The sequence below is a fragment of the Tachypleus tridentatus genome, chromosome 2, assembly GCF_004210375.1.
Source record: "Tachypleus tridentatus isolate NWPU-2018 chromosome 2, ASM421037v1, whole genome shotgun sequence".
In the NCBI taxonomy this organism is placed as follows: domain Eukaryota; kingdom Metazoa; phylum Arthropoda; class Merostomata; order Xiphosura; family Limulidae; genus Tachypleus; species Tachypleus tridentatus.
Window position 1 is genome coordinate 105,335,434 of NC_134826.1, and position 24,592 is coordinate 105,360,025.

The 24,592-nt window shown below is 36.1% G+C and overlaps 1 protein-coding gene across 6 annotated transcripts in view; it reads right to left on the bottom strand.

Moving 5' to 3' along the window:
• LOC143244763 (uncharacterized) overlaps positions 1-24,592 on the bottom strand; it is a 59,984-nt gene that overhangs the window by 12,012 nt on the left and 23,380 nt on the right. For 4 of the 6 annotated variants that reach the window (XM_076490038.1, XM_076490035.1, XM_076490036.1 and 1 more), the window contains 3 exons: positions 13,469-14,123; positions 6,474-6,737; positions 2,731-2,821 (listed from right to left, as the gene is read on the bottom strand). In XM_076490038.1, the coding sequence (XP_076346153.1) occupies positions 2,731-2,821; positions 6,474-6,737; positions 13,469-14,077 (964 nt within the window). In that variant the 5' untranslated portion in view covers positions 14,078-14,123. The remainder of the gene's footprint in view (positions 1-2,730; positions 2,822-6,473; positions 6,738-13,468; positions 14,124-24,592) is intronic. The other 2 variants (XM_076490040.1, XM_076490039.1) reach the window with 1 other exon arrangement.

A 24,592-nucleotide genomic window follows, 5' to 3' on the forward strand; every position in this document is an offset into this window, starting at 1 on the left:
TGCTGATCAACCAATAGTGCCAACCCTCCATGCACTCTTCCATCACCCAACCTGCCATTTCTGTACAAATAAAACTACTGAAATGTAATTCTCTTGGTAGGTTTTAGAAAAGTTTCTTGTAAGGAGAGACATACAGGATGGTAGGAAGCAATTAGTGCTTTGATGTTACCCATATTAGAACATAAACCTTGACAGTTCCATTGTATCAATGTGACCATTTTTACTTGTGTAGGCAAATTGGGTGGAGAACCCTTCTGTTTACAACCACATCTTTTTTCTTTATTGTCCTTATTCAAGGGAGGTCTGTTGACCTCCATGGATCCTGTCCTGGATCATTGAAAGAAGATTCCAGTGACTGAGAACATGAATGAATGATTGTTTTGCATCTTGGGGTGGGAGAAGAAGATGTTCCCAAGAAAATGCCTGTACCTGGAATCAAAGGAAGTGGATATTGGGGTTTGGTGAAATGAATGTTAGGGACAGAGATGGGTGTTGACATTGATTCATCAACTTTTTAAACCATGGAGGTCAAAAGACTTTTCATGTGGTTTGAGAATGATTCTTTTGGAGATACAAAAATATCCATCTGCACTCCCACTGTAGTTGTGGAATGAAGTGCAGCAGCATACATCTGAGATGAAGTGGTGAACAATAACTTTCGAGCCTCAGGGTAAGTATTGTTTTGAATCATGTTTAAAAAGCTGTACCTCTTTTTCTTCTAACCACTTAGGGAAATGAATGAAAGTAGAATGGGTGAGAGCCATTGCAATTAATGTAACAAGAGTCTGTTTCACATTCACAGGTATCATGGTCCTTGCCACTGCAATGAGCACACATCAAGGAACCACAACATGATGTTTTCAAGTGACCAAACCTCTGAGAGTGGAAACATCTGAGAGGGTTTGGAATGTACAACTGTACCTTACAATTAAGATAACCTGCCTTGATGGTAACAGGTAGATGCAATGATGTAAATGTTAAAATGGCTACATTGGTCTGCATCATAATTCTATCTTTGCGAGTGGAGATACGCCTCACTGAAGAAACTCCTTGGGTGGAGAAACCAGCAAGAATCTCCGAGTTGGGGATATCCTTCAAATCCCTCTCAAGAATAACTCCTTATGATGAATTCAAAGTAGCATGAGGCATAACCTCAATAGGTATATCCCCAATTGCCTTTGAATGTAAGAGGAATTCACTGTGTTCAGATGTAGATGCTTCAACCAATGTCACCAGAGCAAAGCTTTTTGACTGACTTTGGAAAGCCAGCAACCTCCCTCTAGTCCTCTCTGAACAAAAAAGACATTTGCCCTAAAAGTTTGTCTGAAAGAGAATGTAATATAAGAAAATGAGGTACAAGTGTTACAGAAGTTGAATATTGCTGTTCAGAATCTTCAAGACATGGTTGTTTACCTGTGGACTGTTTTTTCACTATTTTATTTAAGTATTTATTTAGAGGATCCATAATAAAGAAAGAATGTTTCGGCACCCACTGACCCAAACCACCATGGAGCCCTATGAGAGGACACACTACGGTGCAAACAAAGGACACTGCAGCAATGCCAGGGCTTCATGAGCACTATACTCAAACACCAGCATCAGATAAAATGTCCACAAAACCTGTTGAGAACATCCAACACTGGTACTTGGTTGACCCAAGTCCAAGTGGACGAGCCAACTGACCCCACAGGGATCACCCCAAAGCTGCCTGTTTACAGGAATTCAAGGCCAAAGTGGTATGTTAGGGTTAGACCTCTCAACTACCAGGATCCTCTCCTCCCCTTCATGGGTCACCATGCACGGTAAACATATGGGTCATGTTTAGATCCCAGAGGAGGTAAACTGAAAGAACAAAAGCTTCCCTGGGAGATCTCTTCATCACGTATAGGAATCCACACTGAGGGAGATATAAATAACAGAGAACCAATTTATGAAGTACAACATCCAGGCTTGCTAATTAGTACTTGTTAATTATTTTAATGATTTAATACATAATCTCCATTACATGAAAATTTAAAATAGCAATATAAAAACAAAAAGCAGTATAACCTGATACTTTTTGACTTGACATCAGTGTATTCTCAAGATGTAACCTCACATTTCTTGACTTAACATTGGTCACATTCTACTAAAAATGTAATTTCACACTTCTTAGCTTAACATCAGTCACATTATGCACTATATACTAGAAAAGTATTATTAGTCCCACTATACAATATAATGAAAATGACTATAATTAATAACCATAATAATATTTCATGGTAAGATTAATTCTCTCACCAAATTAAAATAACTACTTCTTGTTAAAAAAAAAGAAAAGAAAAAGAGAATATTTCATAAAGTTTTCTCAACAAAGGCCTATGTTCTTAAGAGTAATAAAACAACTGTGAAACAAATATGCATTGAACAACCTGTTTACATGAACAAATACAATAAAAAACATTTCAATACCATAAAAACAATCTTTCCACCTACTGATGAAAACTATTCAGTAAGGATACCAATACCTTGTGAGTTTGACAAACTAGAAGTCAATGATATAAAAGGTATTCATTGAGACATATGAAAAAAACAAAGAATTACACATCTCTAACATTGAATTTTAACAATTTTATGCTTACTACTTGAAAACAAAATACTAAACTTAGTCTATGCCTGCAAAATTGGCATTAAAGATTAGACTAATAAGAACATTATTTGTCTTCCAAGTTTAACACCTTCTTATCTAACCTTTTTGTTTGTTCTCCAGTTTTTCTATGAGGTAGATAATTTGCTGAGAAGCATTTTCCAGTTCAACTTCTGATGCATCACAACTCATGACCTACATAAGATAATAAAAATTATTGAATCCATATCTAAATATATATATTAATGCAGCTTCACCAAATATATTATCACAGGCCAAATACCAAGTGTAGCAAAGCACAATCTTTACCATTGACCTTATTAAGCCCACAAAATAAAACATGAAAATGTGTCTGTATTGTTATTATCAATGGACACAGAGCATTTTTGGCAGGATAATGAGGAATAATATGTCCAACAAATTACATCAAAATCCAGTCATTTTTAAATGAGTCAAAGAGCAAACATAATGTGAAAAAACAGTTCCAATGTTAACAGATAGTGGATCTTTTGTGACTTTGACCCTCCCAAAACTAATTGCTTCCAAAATGTGTCATTGTCCAAATGTATACTAATTTTCATCAATATCCACTCAGCCATTTATGAGAAATTTTGCTGACATACACACACATATTGGGGTGAAAACAACTCCAGTGTCTGCAGCAGAGAAAATAATCAATTACAGCCTATAAGCCTATAATATAGGTCACATATATAGTAAATATTTCTTTTTGTATTCTTAAATATCATTCACAACTTGCACCCAAGAATAATGCATTTAAGACTATCAGGACAAAAATATGCACTTATGCAAACAGTATTACACTGCATCTCTCAAACTGGTTTGCTTTTTTGGTGGATGTTATTAAAGTAGAAGAGACATCCCATATTGCTATGTTATATGTGATTAAACCACTGTAATTCCAACATAAAAAATTAAGAGTTTATAGAGGGTGGTTACACTATTTAAATTTGAGCCTATACAAGCTAGGAATTATACATATCAGTAATTCTATCATGTCTTATCATTATGGAGTTCAGTTTTTCAAAAGTTAACATTTTCCTATGCTAAAAACATTTCCAATAGGTATTTTCCTTTTCACACACAAAATTATCTCAATCTTCTTTCTACCCTCTAATTATTGATAAAAACGTTTTGCACTCAGTGCATCAGTCTATACACCTTATCACTCTCATGCCATTTTTTAACATGTACAAATCATGTGATTACTTTCCTCCAGTAGTGTTGTACCACCATTATTAGTCCAGCTATCTCATTCTGCTACTGCTATTCAATCCTCATTTTCAAGAATTGGTAAGCTCTAAAAGAAAAATACCAACAATTGGGAAGAAAGGTGGGAGGTGTGTGACTGGAGGCAAGTATTAGTCAGAATTACATTTGCAGTGAAAGAAAATGCTAACTTCCAATACAGTATTACCTATTCTCACACAAACCTAAAATCTTACACTGCAAATATGGAGGAGCGTTTTAGGCACACAACACTGAAACCAAACAGAACAGGACTGCCCAGCATGAACTTGTGTGCTCTGAAATTAAAATGAACCACTCTTATACAGTACTAATTCTGGAAGAGGTATGGTCTCTCCCCTTGAATATTAAATAAATTAAATCTGGTAAAGATGGAAAAGATGATGTTTACCAGTGCAATTTGTTCTAAGAGGTGCAATCCACTGAAATAGAAACTAAATTAGTTATGTATGTATACTTCCTCAACCAGATAGACAAGGTTCCTTAACTCATTCTTGGCATTAGAATGTTGAGGATAAACAGATACAGAAATATTTTGTAATATAAACATTGTGGCTAGGGCATGTGGACCATGTCATGTTACACTCAACTCCAACTGCATAAATAGTGTGTCATACATCATGCAACCAGAATTACAAAGAGGAAGCTAGTTTTTAGCTGCAACAGAACAAACTACCAAAACTATGTAGGAGCAAAAAGTACTAGAAACCAAACCTGACATCACAGAGTTATTCAAATCAACTGTAAGAACAGGGTAATATCTGTAACTGGTATTAAAAACATAAAATTTAACTTAATCAACTGTAAATGCATGGAGGAAACAACCTGCACCTGGAATTATGAGGAGAACATGGAACATTTGTTGAACAATATTAAAAGGCAGATGAACTCCCCCAACTACAACTGTAAGAAAAGGAAAAAAAAAAAACCCTTCTCCAACCATGATTAATGGGATGAGAAGCCTCTACTGTATACAACCATAGGAATAGGGCAGTATCATCTCTTACATGTTCTTACAAAAAGAATTCTATGCAGGCTGGACCTGCTCCAACTGACGGCTGTCCACCTGGAAAAAAAGGTTCAATGAAAATGGAAAGAGAAAAAACAGCTTTGTCCTAATCTCACTGAATTTATAAATATGTATGGTAAATAACATTTCTAAACTCACACATGGGGAAGCCTCCCTTGTACACCACCCCAATGACCAGGAAGTAGTAAGGACTTTTGTGTTCCTCTGGAAGGAAAATAGGGGGGAGGGAGTAAATGCAGTTGGAAGTCTGGAGGTGTAACACACTGGATAAAGTGAACAAGTGCAGAAATCTCCTCTACCTTTACTCATGAAGGTCCATTACTGTGTAAAACTAACTGGCATGTAGATACGTGTCAGTGTTGTGGGTCTTGAGACCAAGCTTTGAAAGACCTCAGTCTTGGACCAATTGGGTTTAGAAAACAAAACTGCCTAAATTTAGCTTTTACAAATATTTAGACTTACCCAGGATTAGTAAGCAATAAATATCATTTACCCAGCAGTTCATATTATGTACAGTATAGTAGGGAAGATATTTTACTTGTAAAACCCCTTGTGCAATGGGACCTTCATTATTTTGGTTTGATGGTTTTGATGAAGTTTTATTGTGACTCTCAAAATATTTTGAACTAGAGAAACATGGTTTTTTAGAATAATCCTCAACTTTAGTGGACTAAACAGACACAGGTTTTTGCTAAGTCAGCAGGAATTTCTTTGTGAGAGAAATGGCTTATGGGTTAAAGTGTAATCAACAGAAAGAGCAACTATTTCCTGTAGTGTTTTAAATTTATTTTCATCCAAGTATGTTTTGAAGTAATCACTAATGGTTATAAAAGGTACCACAACATAAAGAGAGGCAGTATATTGTTGTTGGTATACTAAAAACATCAGAAGCTATTAATTGGGAAACCACAGGAACATTTATAGATTTTGAACATTACAAACCATTTAACTTCAGTAAATTAACTTGTATGAAAAACATACATCTAAATAAAGCTGTATCAATTGAGAGAGAGAAGACTGAGTGTTAACAGCAGATGGAGCTAGATGTGCTAATACAGGTGACACAATACCACTGGTGGAGAGTTTTCAGATGAAAGACAAATGTTAAAAAATGGCATGAAATTGATCGGGTATACTGATTGGTATATAGAGCACCTATATTTTTTATAAAAGTTTACAAAGCAGAAAAAAGATCAAGACCACTTAGTGTGAGAGGAGGTAAGACTGTACCAAAAATTTCATTTGATTATTTTATTCTGAATAAGTATCCCTCATTTTGATCAGTAAATAAACCAAACTCATCATGCTCAGCTGTAACCACCAATCTTCTAATGAAAAGAATGACTTTACATAAAAAATGAGTTGCTGTTATTATGAGTTACCAAGTTCATAAAACTCTGTGTACAAAATTAGCAAAAGTTCAATACAAAACCTATTCTATACCTGATTTAAACTCACAGAAGCAGTTTCAGGTGGGTATAAAATACTTGAACTAAATAAATTTCCTTTGAATATTAATGAGAAACTTAAATTAAACACACAACATACCTGTTCCCAGTATTTCTTCTGGAAGTGACAAGCTTCACCTTGTAGACGCAGTACCTCATCTCGATATCCTGTAATCAGATTTTCCTGTTGTTTAAGCTGCTCTCTCAGTCTCCTTTCCTGATCGCAAATTTCTTGCTTTGAACGGAAGTCACTGGGATAACCAGGAGAAGAAAAGCTAGTGAAGTCTTTCCTCAGACTGGGGGAACCAAGGGTTTGGGCAGTTGCTAATTCTATGTGCTGAACTCTCAATCGAGCATACTCCATCTACATTCAAAACAGGACAGTTAGATTAAGTTTCATTTATAAATGTTGATTTATGTTTTATAAATAGATTACCTCAAATATAGAAACAGTAGTTTCTTTTACCTCAATTAATAAGTATTAATTTACTGCATGATTAGATACAGATTTATTTACAAGGCAATCAAATGCAAAGGTATAGGTATAAATACAAGTTATAACTTAGTTTCAAGTACACAGTTCAGGTTTCATTTTTGTATAAAAAGCATTAAGATATTCAAGTACAGTGTTATGTGTTAGTTACAGATCTAGGTTTTAGTTTTAATTACAGTAACAGTTACTGAGAGTTGAATTTTAAGTATAAATACAGAACTAACATTTAATGAATTACAGATCTAATGATGCAAATAAGCATGAGTTTAGTTTTGGTACATTTTACAAGCATGAAACTGAGAATATTCTATCAATAAGATCAGTCCCAGTAATAAACCACATGGAGCCTAGTTGTGTGCAAAATTAAAACAGATGAGTCTTTAAAATACAGGTTCAACTGTCAACTAAACACAGATTTGCAAGCTGAACCTGGATAATTTGATAGATCATCAAGTGGATTGGTTGGTTGGCTTGGCATTTTATGGTGCAAAACAACTAGGATATCTATGCCAAACATCTGATAAAAAATTAAAGTTAAAGTAAAATTATTCAAATCCATAAAAAGGAATCAAGATAAAACAAACCAAGGTTTAATTTTTGAATTAAAAACTTAAATAGCATTAAATCCAATTTAGAAATCTAGTTTACAGCAGTAAGAGAGAAAGTAAAGAATAAAAGTTTTAAAAGACTTTCTGTAGCATAACTTTAATTATCATAACCTACCAGGATGACTAACGGGTAAGTTCAAACATCAGCATTAGTCACCTGAAGTTGGCCTTTCCATTCCTGGTTTTGAGTTATCTGATGTCACAGATGTTTTCAAAAGTAAAGTAATAGAAGTTTTAAAAGACTTTCTGTAGCATAATTTTAATTATTATAAGTCACCAGGATGACTAACGGATAAATTAAAAAAAGCAGCATTAGTCACCTGAAGTTCGCCTTTCCAGTCTTGGTTTCTAGTTATTTGATGTTGCGACCATTTTCTAATTTCATGTCAAACTATTTGTACTTTAATTCTTATAAAGAAATCATGTTAAAAAAGTTCTAATTAAAAATTAAATAGTGTTACAAAGGTTAATGGCCTTTAAAAACCAAAAACATTTGTACGGTGGACAGTGTCACCACTGCCAATGACAGAGTCCAACGTTAGGGATAAACCTTTGGACAAAACATGTCTAAAATGGTGACGTTGTTGAGAGTCGTAATGACAGCAACACAGTAAAATAAGGCTTATTGTGACTTGGGTGTCACACAGACAACACATTGGTGTATCAGTCTCAGAGAAAAGAAAATCATGAGTTAAAAAACTGTGATCAACTCTGATTAAGACAGCTTCCTATTACTGATCCTTAATGAAAGAAGACAGCCTGCGCCCAATAGACAGTTTTATTTGGAAAAGCTTGTTTTCATGTTACTCGCTTTATGTCAACTGACAACTGGCATGGAACTGTGTCCTGAATACAGGACCACAGTCCATGTATAGAATAGGAAGAGCAGTAATAGCATCCGAGTAGACAGACTTAGCTGCAGTGTTGGCCTGGTATTTGGAAGAACTGGAAAGAAATAGATGTTAAAGAGAAATGGGCCAGTCAGTTTTGAATACTGGTGAGAACAGGGTGAGAATGAACGTAAAGCGATTCCAGGGCCAGTAAAGAACTAAGTGAGTCAGTATAAATAGTACAATTTGAGTACTGCTTAGCTTGTATTTGATCCAGGGCAAGAAAATGCCATACACTTCAGCAGTAAATGCAGAAACTTTAGAGGGGCTTCAGGGTGCAACCACTAAACCACAACAAACTACAGCAGAGCCTACAGAGTCACCTAATATCAAACCATCTGCATAAATGGGAATGGAGGGATAGGTCGAAAGATGTTCAGTAAATAAAAGATGGCATCCCAGCTGGGAGTATCTGCTTTTCTCAGGTGACTTAAAGAAAGGCCACAGTTGGAGATTGTAATAAGCCATGGTGGGATGGACTGAACAGTGATACAGCAATGTTATCCAAGGACAGACCCAAGTCATCCAACTGTACCTGGATACGAAGGCCAAAATGAACAATGACAGAGAGTCTGTTCTGAAAAAGAATGGCCCACAGAGGAATAAAACACATCCCCAGGTGGGATGCTGTGTATAGGATAAAAGTATTGAACATATATTAAAGACAGTTGCTAATGGCTGAGGTGTAGATGAGGTTCATGACACTCTGTGTATAAGCTCTGGACTGGAGAAATGCAAAAAGCCCTGGTCCAGAGCCAATGTCCCTGATGATGAATGGGGTCCAGCATCTTCAAGGCTATGGTCCTGGCAGAGTCACAGACCAGCAATCCATTGTGTAGTTTTGATCAAATAAGAGCACAATATATCTTTAACATAGAACACAAATCCTTTCCCAAGTGGTGGAAGAGAGGACTTCGAGGATGTTCAGTGCTCTTGTACATGTGACTCATAGCTGCTTGATGTGTGTTATAAAGGCCAGCTTATGGTCAAAGATTAGCCTCAAGAACTTTGTGTCAGGGATCACGGGAAGCACAATTTCATTGACAAGTAGTTCAGGATCGGGTTAATACCCCCCACTGGTGGTAAAAGTGCATGCAATCAGTTTTAGAGAGAGAGAAAAGTTAAAGCCATTTGCTGTGGTACACTTCAGTAAATAATTAAGGGCATTCTGTAGCTGCCGCTCAATATACCTTATGTTCGACAACTGACATGGGATGTGAAAGTCACTGACGTAGAGCCCATTTGCAACAGTAAGAGGGAGTTGTTCACTGATGGAATTAATCTTTATACTGAAATGTGTGACACTCAAAACACAGCCCTGAGGGACCTTCAAGTTATTGTAGAAAAGTACGAGAAAAGTGTTGAACCTACACAGACTTGGAATTGCCTGCCTATTAAAAAAGTTTTAACAAAAAGGGTAAATGGCTATGTGACTCATAAGTGGATAACTCACAAAATGCCACACTTTCATGTAGTATCATAAGCCTTCTCAAGGTCAAAGAATATTGATTTAATATGTTGTTTGAGAAATGCTCCTCTGATTGATGTTTCAAGCCAAATCAATTCAAGGTGGTATATGGTGGAGCGTTGTCTTTGGAACCAACATTGGGTGGGCTACAGAAGGTTGTTGGATTCAAGGAGCCAAACAAGACAAGCATTAACCATCTTCTCTAAGGACTTACAGAGATAGCTCGTCAAAGCAGCTGGATGGTAGTTTGAGGGAATTTTGAGATCTTTCCCAGGCTTAGAGAAAGGTAGGACAATAGCCTGGTGCCAGGCATCAGGAAAAACATTCTCCTGCCAGATCCAGTTAAAAAGAATTAGAATATCAAGAGAAGCAGCAGATAAATGGTGCAGCATTTTGTAGTGTATATCATCAGGTCTGACCCAAGTACTGCCAGACCAATGAAGGGCCAGTTTGAGGTTCAAGAGTAAAAGGGGCAATTATAGTCATAGAGACAATCAGCCCAAAAGGAAAGTGGTGATTGCTCTGCCCGAGTCTTGATGGCTAAGGTGGTAGAGGATGAAGCAGAAGTGCTGGATACCTGGCAAAAGCTCTAACTGAGAGTATTGGCAATGCTCAGGGCATCAGCTACTTCCTGGCCATCAGAGAGCAAGAATAAAAGGGGGACAGAATTATACTGCTCACTTAACTTTCGAATCTTGTCCCATATGAAGATATGCTGATTGTGAATTTAATCCAAGACTCCTTCTGGCTTTGACATCTTACTTGCCAGGCATATGCACAGGCCTTCTGGAAAACAATGGAGTTTGAGAGTGTGGGACACCTATGAAAGGTATCCCATGCCAGTTTTTGAGCCTTCTGTGTTATATAGCAGGCAGGATTCCACCATGGACAAGGATATAATGGAAAACATGTCAAGGTTTTTGGAATACATTCAGCAGCTGTCTGTATAATACAGTCAGTCACTGTTGCCACACAGTCATCTATTGATGGCTTACATGATGACAGGAACAGGTCCTGTGAGAGAAAGAGGGCCAATTGGCTTGATCCAGCTTTTACCAGGACACACAGGTTGGGTGGCATCGAACATGGCCAGTCTCTGTCAAAATGGTAGGAAAATGATTACTGTCTTGTGTGTTACTATCAACCCTCCATGAAAACTGGGAGAATAGTGATGGGGCACAAACTGATAGATCAATAGGAGTAAAAAACTGACTAGGTGCATAAAAATAAATATAAGAACCAGCACTGAAAAGAGAAAGGTTGTGGGCTGAGAGCATATGGTCTAGAGAATGACCCTTCAATATTGGCACTTCCCCAGAGGGATTATGCTCATTAAAGCCCTCCAGCATTAAAAAGGAAGGCAACAACTGTTCAATAAGACCATCAAGGTTTGATGGATCATAGGTCTCTCCAGGAGACAGACAGAGAGAACAAACAGTGATGGTATGACCCAAGGAAACACAAATGGCTACAGCTTCCAAGGGTGTGTGAAGTGGCAATGAAGGGTGGGCAATGATGATCTACCAACAGTGCCACCACTCCATGCCCTCATCCATCACATAATCTGTCATTTCTGTATGAAGAAAACTGCTGAAAGGTGACTGTATTGGCAGGTTTCAGAAATGTTTCCTGTAAAGAAAGACATACAGGACGGTAAAAAGCAATCAGTACTTTAATGTCATCCAGATTAGAATGTAAACTTCGACAGTTCTATAGTATGAAAGTCCTTCTGTTTTCGACCACATCTTTGTTTCTTTATTCAGGAGAGGTCTATCGACCTCCATGTATCCTGCCCTAGTTTGATTGGGCAGGTCTTTGTCACTGGAAGATTCCAGCAACTGAGGATATAAATGAATGATTGCTCTGCATATTGGGGTGGGAACAGAAGATGCACCCAAGGAAATGCCTGTACCTGAAACCAAAGGAAGTGAATCTTGGGGTTTGCTGGAATGAATGTTAGGGAGAGAGATGGGTGTTGATGTTGATTCATGAACTTTCTTAACCATGTAACCTCAAGAGACAGTCATGTATGGGGAAAATGCTATACAGCTATTAACATATTTTAGGCAAACACATGTGGAATAATTATCAGACACCACTGGGATTTATAAAAATCAGCCCATGGAGAAAAAATAGAGAAATGGCACAAGGTAAATAAATTAAAGCCTGTTTGCATTTACACAAAGACAATTATGGGTATCAACCTGACAAAGTTATAAAAGGTTCCTACATAGATAATAAGAGAGCTGATTAGGAATTTATGATCTTGTGAAACAACAATATTTTGCATGAAGCTGATGGAACAGCACAGAGCTAGAAGCCTTAAGTAAGTTATACTCTGGCTTATTAAAACAAATGAACAACAAATAGTACCAACAATGTTATATTTGTAATTGACTCATATGCAATATTGGAATAGTTGATCTCCAGAAGGATGGAAAGACAAAAAGCAACTGCACAGTAAGACCATCACCTACCTGCATATATATGTAATGACATGAAGAGGTAAAACTACATGAGGATATCATTCAGCTTACAAGAGAAGTCCCTATATCAATCTGGTGAGCCATGATGATCCAGACACCACTCAACCACCAGTAACCACATCTTATCTTCACAAATCTCCACACAAACATGTGGGATGATATTTGTATCACAAAAAAACTATGTTAACAGAACCTTCTCTGGAAAGTCCCCTCACCATGAAAGAGAATCTATACAACAGGGTTCAAATATAAAAATTCTAAACACATTACTAACACTCCTGACCAATCACCCATACTATAAATGCAGAGTACAGGTGATAGAGAAATTATGACAAATTGTTAACACATAATCATGGTCAGATACAAAATATAAAACAATGACAACATCATTAACATATTCATAACTAATTTAAAACCAATCTTGTCTATAAAATTAATACAAAGATATAGACAATTAGATTAAACCTGGACACACACACACACTATTACATAATCAACAAAATAAATGGATTTTAAATTTTAAACTGAAAAGGAATTTCATACAATGAGTATGAAATCTCATAATCCTAACACTGAAAAGAGAAGTTAATAAACAAAATCTACATAAATAATTACTTTATGGTCATTTTAGTTTAATCCATAATTCAAGAGCATACACAAGTTACTTTTCTAAGTACTGTATCTATAGCTGGCTGGCTCTTATGGTAAATTGAAGATGGCTAGCTCTTGCACCCAAATTATAATTTCTTACCATCATTCAAAACATATTAATTCCCAAGTGTTATTTCTGTTTGAATATCTAACAATTATGTTTTACTTATATTAGAGAAATATAATGTTTACTTAAGTTACAGAACTATTATACCTTACTTAAGTTACAAATATTTTATCTTAAACCATAGAAATGTTACATCCTGCTGAAGTCACATAAATGTTATAAATTACTTAACTTGTATAACCCTTTACATAGCTTTACACTTAACAATTAATTCACAAAAATGTTATACCTTACCTAAGTATTAATAATTAGACTATACAATATGATTTATTTTCTCTCTTTTGAATAAACAAGTTTCATCTACAATAATTTCTCTGTGACTGGTACAATATATGTCCAAAATACTTATAAAACTTTTAAATAGTATTTTACCTGAAGCTTCTCATGTTCTTCTGCTAACCTTCTCAAATGTTGCTTCAAGTCTTTTGTGTCTCTAGCATATGGTGACAAATCATGTCTTGAAGACTTGATTTGTTCACTTTGAACACTATTAGGCAAGTCTCTTGACACAGTAGAAGTTGAGCAGGTATCAGAAGAGCCAGCAGGCAAGCTACATGTTGATGTGTTCATAATATTTTCCTCTACATCTTTCACAAGTATCTTGTTTACTTGTTTCCTTAAGTCCTCAGCACTGACAGCTCGAGTAGAGGCCATTTTAGTAGATCTGGTGCTCATGTTTCCATTATACACACTTTTATTTCCAGAAACATTGTTCAATTTTGGTTTAGGTGGTGGAACAGGTTTACAGAATACAGAGAGAGGTTTTAACCTTTTACTACTAGCTGCAGCTCCCTGATTATTACTTATGGCAACTGTGTTTGACAGAGAAGCAGACTTTGGCAATTGGATACTACCATGGCGAGTGACAGAACTGGAGTTTTCAGTTTGGTTCTTTCTTAATGGAAGTCTCAGACTCTTTGAGCGAGAGAATGGACTGTTGCTGATTGTGGTAGATCTGATTTGCTGATGATCTGTAGCCATGGTCCCTTGTATCACATCATCTTAGACTAATCTGTAAAATCAAATCCTAAACAGAATATACAGGTTTACTGTTTTTGTGACACACATTAATGCACATGAAATGCAAGTATGATAACACTTGAATAATGTTCTTAAAATACAAGCAAACTTTAGTACAAAATATTTAGCAATTTAAAGATGCTGTTGCACTACTCCTATAGTGATTGTTCACGACAACACAGCAACATGTGTAAACACTCAACATACTTTTAAAGCAGGTAAGTCAAATATTAAAAAGTTCAGAAACAGTACCCACTGTACAGTTCCAGGATAAGCTGATTAAATATGAAATATATCAAACTAGGTCAGACACAGCACCCATTTCACCATATTGAAGGGTAAGTTCATCAAATGAAAAAAAAATATAGAACAAGATAAGAAACAGCACCCATTGTACAGTTTAGGCCAGCTTTATCAGACATGAAATATACAAAACAAAGCTACTCTGCAGTTCTAAAGAAGTTCATCAGATGCAAAAAATTTAAAACAAGGACAAAAACAACACCAAAGGCCAGTCTTAAAAATTTTCCTGTTTTCTGTAACCTGACCGATCTTTGGAAATTAATGCTGACTGAAAGTTTTTTCTGACATTATGACCCAGGGAACTTTTTATTTTCACCACTTTCTGACCACATAATGCAACAGCTAACACAATTTGCCAACTTTAACATTTTTATTTCAATATTATGGTTAGAATATTGTTAGATACATATGGCTATTTTAATATAAGTATAGTGTGAGTGTTAAATTTAGTTATTTTTTAGAAACGACAGTTTACCGTAGGTTTCTTTATGCAACTATATGAATCATAGGTTGTGCAGTTCCCATGTCATAAATTGTCGATTGTTGTATTATTGCATCATGTTTTAGAACATAAGCTTCTCTTGAATATTCATAGATCATACATCATAGCGTAAGTTAAGTTCTTGGCCTAGCATGGCCAGGTGAGTTAAGGAGTTTGACTCGTAATCTGAGGGTCATGGGTTCGAATCCCAATCACACCAAACATGCTCATCCTTTCAGCTGTGGGGGTGTTATAATTCAACAGTCAATCCCACTATCTGTTGGTGAGAGAGTAGCCAAAGAGTTGGCAATGGGTGGTGATGACTAATTTGCCTTCCCTCTAGTCTTGCACTACTAAATTAGGGACAGCTAGTGCAGATAGCCCTTGTGTAACTTTGCGCAAGATAAAAAAAACAAAACAAACAAAAACAGTTACTATTTATAAATAATAGTCCAAAATGTAGTTCAAATAAGACAATGTTGGAAAGATATATTGCCAAATAGATCTTGTGTTTTCATAAGTTCAGCTCTAATGAGTGTATAGAAATTGTTGTACCTGAAAAATATACAACCTGATGAAAAACACTGGCACAAACCGTTGTTCTTTGTAAGGTGGTACTAGTACAAATACTTATTTCAGCTGCTTTATCGTTTATGTTGACACTTTTTTTTTCCCTAAAATAGGTTCACTTTAAACTGTGATGTACATCTATTTTTTTTCGAGAATTCCATTCCTGCTTTTAATAAGAATGCAACAAAAACCTTAGCAATTATTTAACCTATTATTTAATTTCAATGCAGTGTGGTTCGACAACATGGCTTATCATATCTCCATGACCCTTCACATTAAACTAATAAATAAACAAACTAGCAGGGAAAAAGTTATTGTTGAGGAGCATACATCAGTAACATGTTCAGTGTATCCAAAAAATGCTCTCGCAGACTGAGGATTAGGATAAAAAATTAAACTAACTGTGAACCTATCCACATAAAAGAAAGTACTTGTACTCAGAAGTTGTAGATTTACTAAGTGAAAGAGCAGTAAAACCATTGGCAACAGTCAATTACAGCAGTTCTCTTCATAGAACGAATGTTGATAGCAAATGCATTTATGGTTAAAGTTTTACAATCGTGGAAATAGTTTTTGCTTCTTTGTTTGAAAAAAAAACTATTCAAATTTTAAATCAGTTTAGAGGTACAAAAAACATTTATTTTTAAACCAGACCCAAATCTTCCTATTTCAGAGCTTAGAGCTGAAAAGTTTTTGTTCACATTTTGATGATATAAAAAAACAACACCAATACATGTTGTTGTATTGTGAACCAACATATTGATTGTTTTACAATTTAATCATTGGGTATGATTAAATTTATCATGACTTGTAAACATGAGTCTCAAATGTTCTTGTGCTTTTGTTTAGGAACAAAAAGTACATCATTAACAAGTAGACAATAAGTAGACTTGCAATCAATTTTATATAGTATACAAATGCACGTTGCTGCAAGTGTATCGCTTGATCACTAATGTGATTTTTTTTTTGGCTTGCAAGATCCCTGTAATGCTTTTTTAGGGTTGTATATGAGGGAGAGAGAGAGATAAGTATTTTTGAGAAATTTGGTTGAGTTTAAGTGGTCATTTCAGGCAGATATTTTTGTCTTGAACCCAAAAGAGTTTTTGGACCTAGATATTAAACATAGGCTTTTGTTATAAATAATGCAACAGATTTATCATTATACATTTATTTTTGTACGTATACCTGTTTCATTAGTTTTCTTTTTTGCCTATGAAGTATATTCTCAACCATGTATCGTTTAAGTCCCACCTGTTCTCAAAATTAATAGAATGTTCTTAAGTATAAAAATAAAAAAAAATTGTTAGACAAAAGTGCACTAAAATATTATTGAAAATCCTGCAAACTCACATGATTCCGATAAAAAGTGGCTAGTGGACACAGAAAAGGAAAATAATGTTAGACAGATACATTCAGTATCTCTATAGGCATAGGAAACTATAATTGGGATTAACGTCTATTAATCGGAAAAGTAACAAATTTGACCAGGAACGTTATAGATTTTGAACATTGCAAGCTGTTCTACTTCAGTGAATTACTTTGGATGATATTATTTATATGATGACATTAAATATTTTCAGTGGAAGGAGTCAGCTCGCACCTGGTGAGAAGCAACAATATCAACTCAGAATTAGTTTGTTCATTGTGAGTCTAGATCATCGATAAAATATTTAGTTCTACACCATATATAACACTCAGTGTTGTCTGTATTTTTGTAAAATTGTTGCATATAAATCCTAATTTGTAATAACTTTTAATAACTGTTATTATAAATTGTGTTGTTTTTGTTCGTATATTAAAATATATTTGATTTTTTAAAATTTTGTGCAAAGCTACACAAAGGCTATTTGCACTAGCTGTACCTAATTTAGCAGTGTAAGACTAGAGGAGGTTTGTTTTTTAATTTCGTGCAAAGCTACTCAAGTGCACTAGCCATCCCTAATTTAGCAGTAAGACTACAGACAAGGCAGCTAGTCATCACTGCCTACTGCCAACTCTTGGGCTACTTTTTTACCAACAAATAGTGGGATTAACTGCACATAACAACTCCTCAAGGGTTGAAATGGTGAGCATGTTTGGTGTGATATGCGTTTGAACCCACGACCTCTGATTACAAGTTGAGAGCCCTAACAACCTGGCCAAGCTGGGTAATATTTGTGTTAAAAAAGGAAATTCTGTGTATCCATCTGGTTGGCAAATACCATACATTGGATACTTATTAACTGCTAATTAACTTTCAAATTCAAATTTCCAATTATTTGAGATAATAATATGTAACATAAATAATGTAATATATTGGAGACTGGTCCAAAATAAATTAAAATATGTGATAACTATCATTAGTTAAAAGAGTTATTAAGTTTAAAGTTCAAAATTCATCTCAACTTTTGTAAGCCTTGTGCTGTCTGAGAACTGTAAAAAAACTACTTGAAAATATCAACACATTTTGGTGCAAGTGACATTCAAACAGTAAAAGTTTGAAATTGTACCAGCGTGCATTTCTACTGTGAATTTACAACATGAAGCTGAATTTCAACATGCAACATTTTAAATTGAAGTAATTAATTATTTTGAATTGGAGAGAGCTCTTATGTGAACTTACCAAGTGTAACAAATATACAATTATATACATTATTTTAATCTATGATTGTTTCAGTGATATTTATTTAGAAATACATGTTGCTTGTACTATTAAATGTGTATTGCAAAACTCTTGCTGATTTACTAAATTTTTGGAAGATTCTCGAAAGTAAAATCAACAATGTACTATATGTGTACATAAAATACTAGTAATTGCCAGCATTGTTGCCAAACATTTCAAGACCAAAAAGAAATTTTGCTCAAAGAAATAAAAATTAGACTCACTGCAGTGGCTCAAGACAAAATGACAACTTTGAACTTAATTGATGTGTTAAAGTACCATCATTATATGAAAATGAAATTTATTAACATATCTAACATTTTAAGGGGGTTGTTTAAACCAAGGAATGGTTGGTTGGTTTGGCATCTTATGGTGCAAAGCAACCAGGCTATTTGTGCCAAACATCCTGTAAAAAGTTCATATTAAAGTAACATTTTTAAAATTTTTTAAAAAGATAAAACAAAACAAAGTTTAATTTTTGAAGCAAATATATAACTAGTGTTAAATTCAATTTTTATATCTAGTTTACAGCAGTAAGCAATGTTTTTGTTTTTTTTCAAATTACGTGCAAAGCTAATTGAGGGCTATTTGCGCTAGCTGTCCCTAATTTAGCAGCTAGTCATCACCACCCACCACCAACTCTGTTCTGAAAAATAATGGCCCACAGAAGAAGGAAAACACGTCCCCAAGTAGGATTCGAACACGCGACCCTCAGATTATGAGTCAAGTGAATTAACCACTTGGCCATGCCAGGCCAGCAGTAAGAGAGAAACTAGAGTAATACAAATTGTAAAGGACTTTCTGTAGCATAATTTTAATTGTCATAATTTGCTAGGATGACTAACAGGTAAGTTCAAACATCAGTGTAAGACACCTGAAGTTGGCTTTTCCAGTCATGGTTTCTGGTATTTGATGTTATGGTCATTTTTTAATATCATATCGAATTAGTTGTACTTTAATTCTTAACAAGGAATCATATTAAAAATGGTCTAATTAAAAAATTAAATAGCATTAAAATAGTTAATGCCCTTTAAAAACTAAAAATATTTGTAAGGTGGACAGTGTCAATGTCCCAAATGACATTGTCTAACATTATGGATAAACCTTGGAACAAAACATGTTTAATATGATGCTGTCGTTGAGAGTCATAAAGACGGCAAGGCAGTAAAATGTGGCTAGTTGTGACCCGAGTGTTACACACAATACATTAGAACATCAATCCAAGATAAAAGAAAATGATGAGTTAAAAACCTATGACTAATGGGTAGTCAAGTTAGAATAACTTTCTCTTTGTGATCCTTATGGGAGCAAGACGGCCAAAGTCCAAAAGAGTGTTTTATTTGGGAAAGCTTGTTTTCACATTGCTCACTCCAAGTTAACTGCCAATTGGCAAGGAGCTGAACCTTAAATACAGGACCATAGTCCATGTATAGAATGGGCAGAATAGTGATAGCACCAGAGCAGACAGATTTAACTGCAGTGTCTGAGAGCTCGTTCCCTCAAATGCCAACAGGAACTGGTATCCAGTAAAACTGGATAGAATTAGATATTAAAGAGATATGGGCCAGTTGGTTTTAAATATCGATAAGAACATCATAAGAATGAACGTGAAGCAATTCCAAGGCCAACAGAGAGCTAAGCAAGTCAGTGTAAATAGTGCAATTTGAGTACTGCTTAGCTTCTCTGTGATCCAGGGCAAGAGAAATGGTGTGCAGTTCAGCAGTGAACATAGAAACTGTAGAGGGGATTCTGTGCACAACCACTGAACCACAACAAGCCATGACAGATCCCACAGAGTTACCAGATTTCAAACCATCCACATAAATGGGAGCAGAAGGATGGTTTGAAAGACGTTCAGCAAATAACAGACAGTATTTTCAATCAGGAGTATCTGCTTTTCTCAGAAGACTTTAAAGATAGGTCACATTTCAGGCTGTAAAAGCCATGGTGGGATGGGCTGACCAGTGGAGATTGCAGTGTTATCCAAGGATAAAAGTTTTGAAGCATATAGTAAAGAGAGTTGCAAACAGTAGAAGTACACAGGAAGTTCATGAGCCTCTGTGTATAAGCTCTGGAATGGGGAAGTGCAAAAAGCCCCAGTGCAGAACCAAAGTCCCTGATGATGAATGGGGTCCAGCATCTTCAAGGCTGTGGTCCATGCAGAGCCATAAAACAGTGACCCATAGTCTAGTTTTGATCAAATAAGAGCACAATATATCTTTAGCACAAAACATCGATCCCCTCCCCAAGTGATGGAAAAGAGGACACAGATGATGTTCAGTGCTCATGCGCATGTCACTCATAGCTGCTTGATGTGTGGCATGAAGGTCAGCTCCTGGTCAAAGATGAACCCCAAGAACTTTGTGTTTGGAACCAGGGGTAGTACAACTTCACCAATACAGAGTTTAGGATCGGGGTGAATACCCCATTAGCAGCAAAAGTGCATGCAAACAGTTTGAGAGAGAGAGAAGTTAAAGCCATTTGCTGTGGTCCACTTCAGTAAACAATTCAGGGCCGTCTTAGCTGCCGCTCAATATACCTCATGTTTGACAACTGACATGAGATGTGAAAGTCGTACACATAGAGCCAGTTTGTTACAGTAACAGGGAGTTGTTCAGTGATGTCATTAATCTTTATACTAAAATGTGTGACATTCAAAACACAGCCCTAAGGAACTACAAGTTCTTGTAGAAAAGAATGAGAAAGTGTTGAATCCACACACACTTAGAATCACCTGTCCATTAAAAAAATTTAAATAAATATGAGCAAATGACCACGTAACCCCTATAAGTGGGGGTCTCTCAAAATGCCACACCTCCATGTGGTATATCATAAGCCTTCTCAGGCTCAAAGAATACAACAAGATGTAGTCATTTGAGAAAGGCTTCTCTGATTGACGTTTCAAGTCAAATCAGTTGATCCACAGTGGAGCACTGTCATGAGAACCCACACTGGGTGGGTGAGAGGAGGTTGTTTGATTCGAAAAATCAAACAAGATGAACATTAACCATCCTCTCAAAGGTCTTACAGAGATGGCTCGACAAAGAAACTGGACTGCAGTTTGAAGGAATCTTGGGATTTTTCCCAGGCTTAGAAAAAGGTAGGACAATAGCCTGGTGCCAGGAAAAACATTCTCCTACCAGATATAGTTAAAAACAATCAGTATAATGACAAGAGAAGCAGGAGATAGATGGTGCAGCATCTCATAGTGTACATTATCAGGTCTGGTCAATGTACTGCCAGATAGGTGAAGGGCAGTTTGAGTTCCACCAATGTAAAGAGGCAATTATAGCCACAGAGACAATCAGCACAAAAAGAAAGAGGTGATCACTCTACACAAGTCTTGATGGCTAAGAAGGTGGAGGAAGAAGCAGAAGTGCTAGATAGCCAGCAAAAGCTTTTACCTAGAGTATCAACGATGCTCTCAGTACCAGCTACTTCCTGGCCATCAGATAGCATGATTGAGAGGGGAACAGAATTATATTGCCCACTGACTTTTCAAATCTTGTCCCATATAACTTTGAAACAAGTGGTAGGAAAGATACTGGTCATGAACTTAATCCAAGATTCCTTCTGGCTTTGACATCTGACCCAAAGTGTGAACGGACCTGTTGAAAAGTGATGTGGTTCGAGAATGTGGAATACCTACAAAAAGTAATCCATGCCCGTTTCTAAGCCTTCTCTGCCATGTGGCAGGCAGGATTCCACCATAAATGAAGATATCATGGAAAAACATGTTTAAGTTTTAGGAATACATTGAGCAGCTGCCTATAATACTGTCAATCACTGCTGCCACGCAGTCATTTATTGATGGCAGGATCAAGTTCTCAACCCTACATGAAAATTGGGAGAATAGTGAAGGGGAGCAAACTGAGAGATCAATAGCAGTAAAGGACTGTCTAGGTTCATGAAAATAAGTGTACAAACCAGTACTAAAAAGAAAAAGGTTGTGATCTGAGAGCATACCCTCTATGGAGCAACCCCTTCCATCAATATCAGTACCTTCCCCAAGGATTAAAAAGAAAGATGGCAACTGTTCAACATGAGCACCAAGGCCTGATTGATCACAGGTCTCTCCAGGAGACAGGTACAGAGAGAATAAACAATTATGGTATGATCCAAGGAAACATGGATGGCTACGGCTGACAAAGGTATGTCAAGTGGCAAAGATAAGGTGGGCACATGCTGATCAATAGACAGCATCATCCATCCAAGCACTTGTTCATCACACAACCTGTTATTTCTGTAGAAAGAAAACTGCTGAAAGGTAACTATATCTGCAGGTTTCAAAAATGTTTCCTGTAAGGAAAGACATACAGAATGGTAGGAAGCAATCAGTGCTTTGATGTCATCCAGATTTGAATGTAAACTTCGACAGTTCCATTGTATCAAAGTGCCCATTTTTATATATGTGTAGGTGAATTGGATAAAGAGCCCTTCTGTTTTCAACCATGTCTTTATTCTTTATTCGAGGGAGGCCTGTTGACCTGCATGGATCCTGCCCTGGGCCGATTGGGCAGGTCTCTGTTGTTGAAAGAGGATTCCAGCAACTGAGGACATGAATGAATGTTCGTTTTGAATCTTGGGGTGGGAGAAGAAAATCTACCCGAGGAAATGCCTATACCTGGAAACAAAGACTGTAGATCTTGGGGTTTGCTGGAATGAATGATAGGGACAGAGATGGGTGTTGACATTGATTTATTAACTTTTTTAACCATGGAAGCCAAAATACTTTTCATATGGATTGATAATGATTCTTTTGGAGGTACAGAGAGATCTGTCTACACTCCCATTGTAATAGAGGAATAAAGTGCAGCAGTATACATCCAAAATGAAGTAGTGGACAGTAACTTTCGAGTCTGAGAGTAAGTAATGTTTTGAATTGTTTTCAAACACTGCACCTCTTTTTCTTACTAACACTAAGGGCAAGAACAAAAGTAGGATGGATAAGAGCCATTGCAATTAATGCAATGAGGGTCTGTTTCCCACTCACAGGCATTGTGGTCCTTGCCACCACAATTAGTACACGTCAAAGAACCACGATACATTGCCTTTGATTGACTGAGCCACCTACACTGGAAACATCTGAGAGGGTTTGGAATGTACGGTCGCACCTTGCCATTAAGATAACTTACCTCAATGGTGGCTGGTGGACATGGTAATGTAAATGTTGAAATAAGAACACTGGTTGGCATCATAGTTCCATCTTTGCAAGTGGAGATATGCCTCACTGCAGAAATTACTTGGGTGGAGAAACCAGTGAGAATCTCCAAGTCAGGGATGTTTTTCAAATCCCTCTCAACAATAACTCCTCATGATGAATTCAAAGTACCATGGGGCAAAACCTCAATGGCATATCCCAATTGCCTTTAAATGTAAGAGGAGTTCATTGTGTTTAGATGTGGATGCATCCACTAATATGTCACCAGAGCAAAGCTTTTTGACTGACTCTGGAGAGCCAGCAAGTCCCTTCTGAATAAAAAAAGGAGACATTTGCCCTAAAGGTGTCTGATACAGAATATAATGTAAGAAAATGAGGTACAAGTGATACAGATGTTGAAGATTGTTGCTCAGAATGGATGGATGTTTAGATCCCAGAGGAGGTAAACTGAGAGAACAAACTTCACCACATACAAGTAAGGAATGGCCCAGTAAAATGTTCCTTATTACTTCAAATGTGTTTTAATTGGTAAAGCACAAGTCACTTATGCAGCTCTCTCTCTTGCTAGATGATTCTGCAGATTATGATAAGGTTAAAGCAACTATTTTCAAAATATATGAAGTAATACTGGAGAATTATTGCCAAAGGTTTTGAAGTTATTGCAAATGAGATAGCTAATCTTATGTAGAATTTGCTCATGAAAAAGAGGTTTAATTAGATCGATGGTGTAACTATGCAGATTAGTAACAGCTTTGACAAATTAAGACAATTATGTCTAATTCAGGAATTTAAATGTTGTACAAATGATTACATCAAAACTTATTTGGATGCAAAACAGGTTGAAATATTCCAGAAAGCAATGCTCTTTCCAATAATTACACTTTAATATAGAAAACCATTTTCATAAAAAGAAATTCCTGCCATCTCAAAAAAAACCTCTGTCTGTGGAATGTACTAAAGTTGAGGATTATTTTATAAAATCCAGCCTGTTTGCCATATTTATAAGAAACCTGGTCATGTTGATTTGGCCATAAATAAAAAGGCTGATTTAGTAAGGAGATATTGTGTTTGTTGGTTCTCTGTCTTTGGCAAATTACATTGCTAATCCCATAATACTGGGTCAACTCAATAATTATTGTTAGAATGCATACTCAGTTCAGATTCAAGTTTTGCCAATGGTGAGTGTTTTTGCTCAGGGTATTGAAGGTGTTATTAATATCCCTCTTCATAATATTTATTTAACATTAGATTTAATTTTGGGACCAGTTATAGTTGGAATAAGACCTACTCTGCCAATTAAGGGTGTATCATTATTGTTGG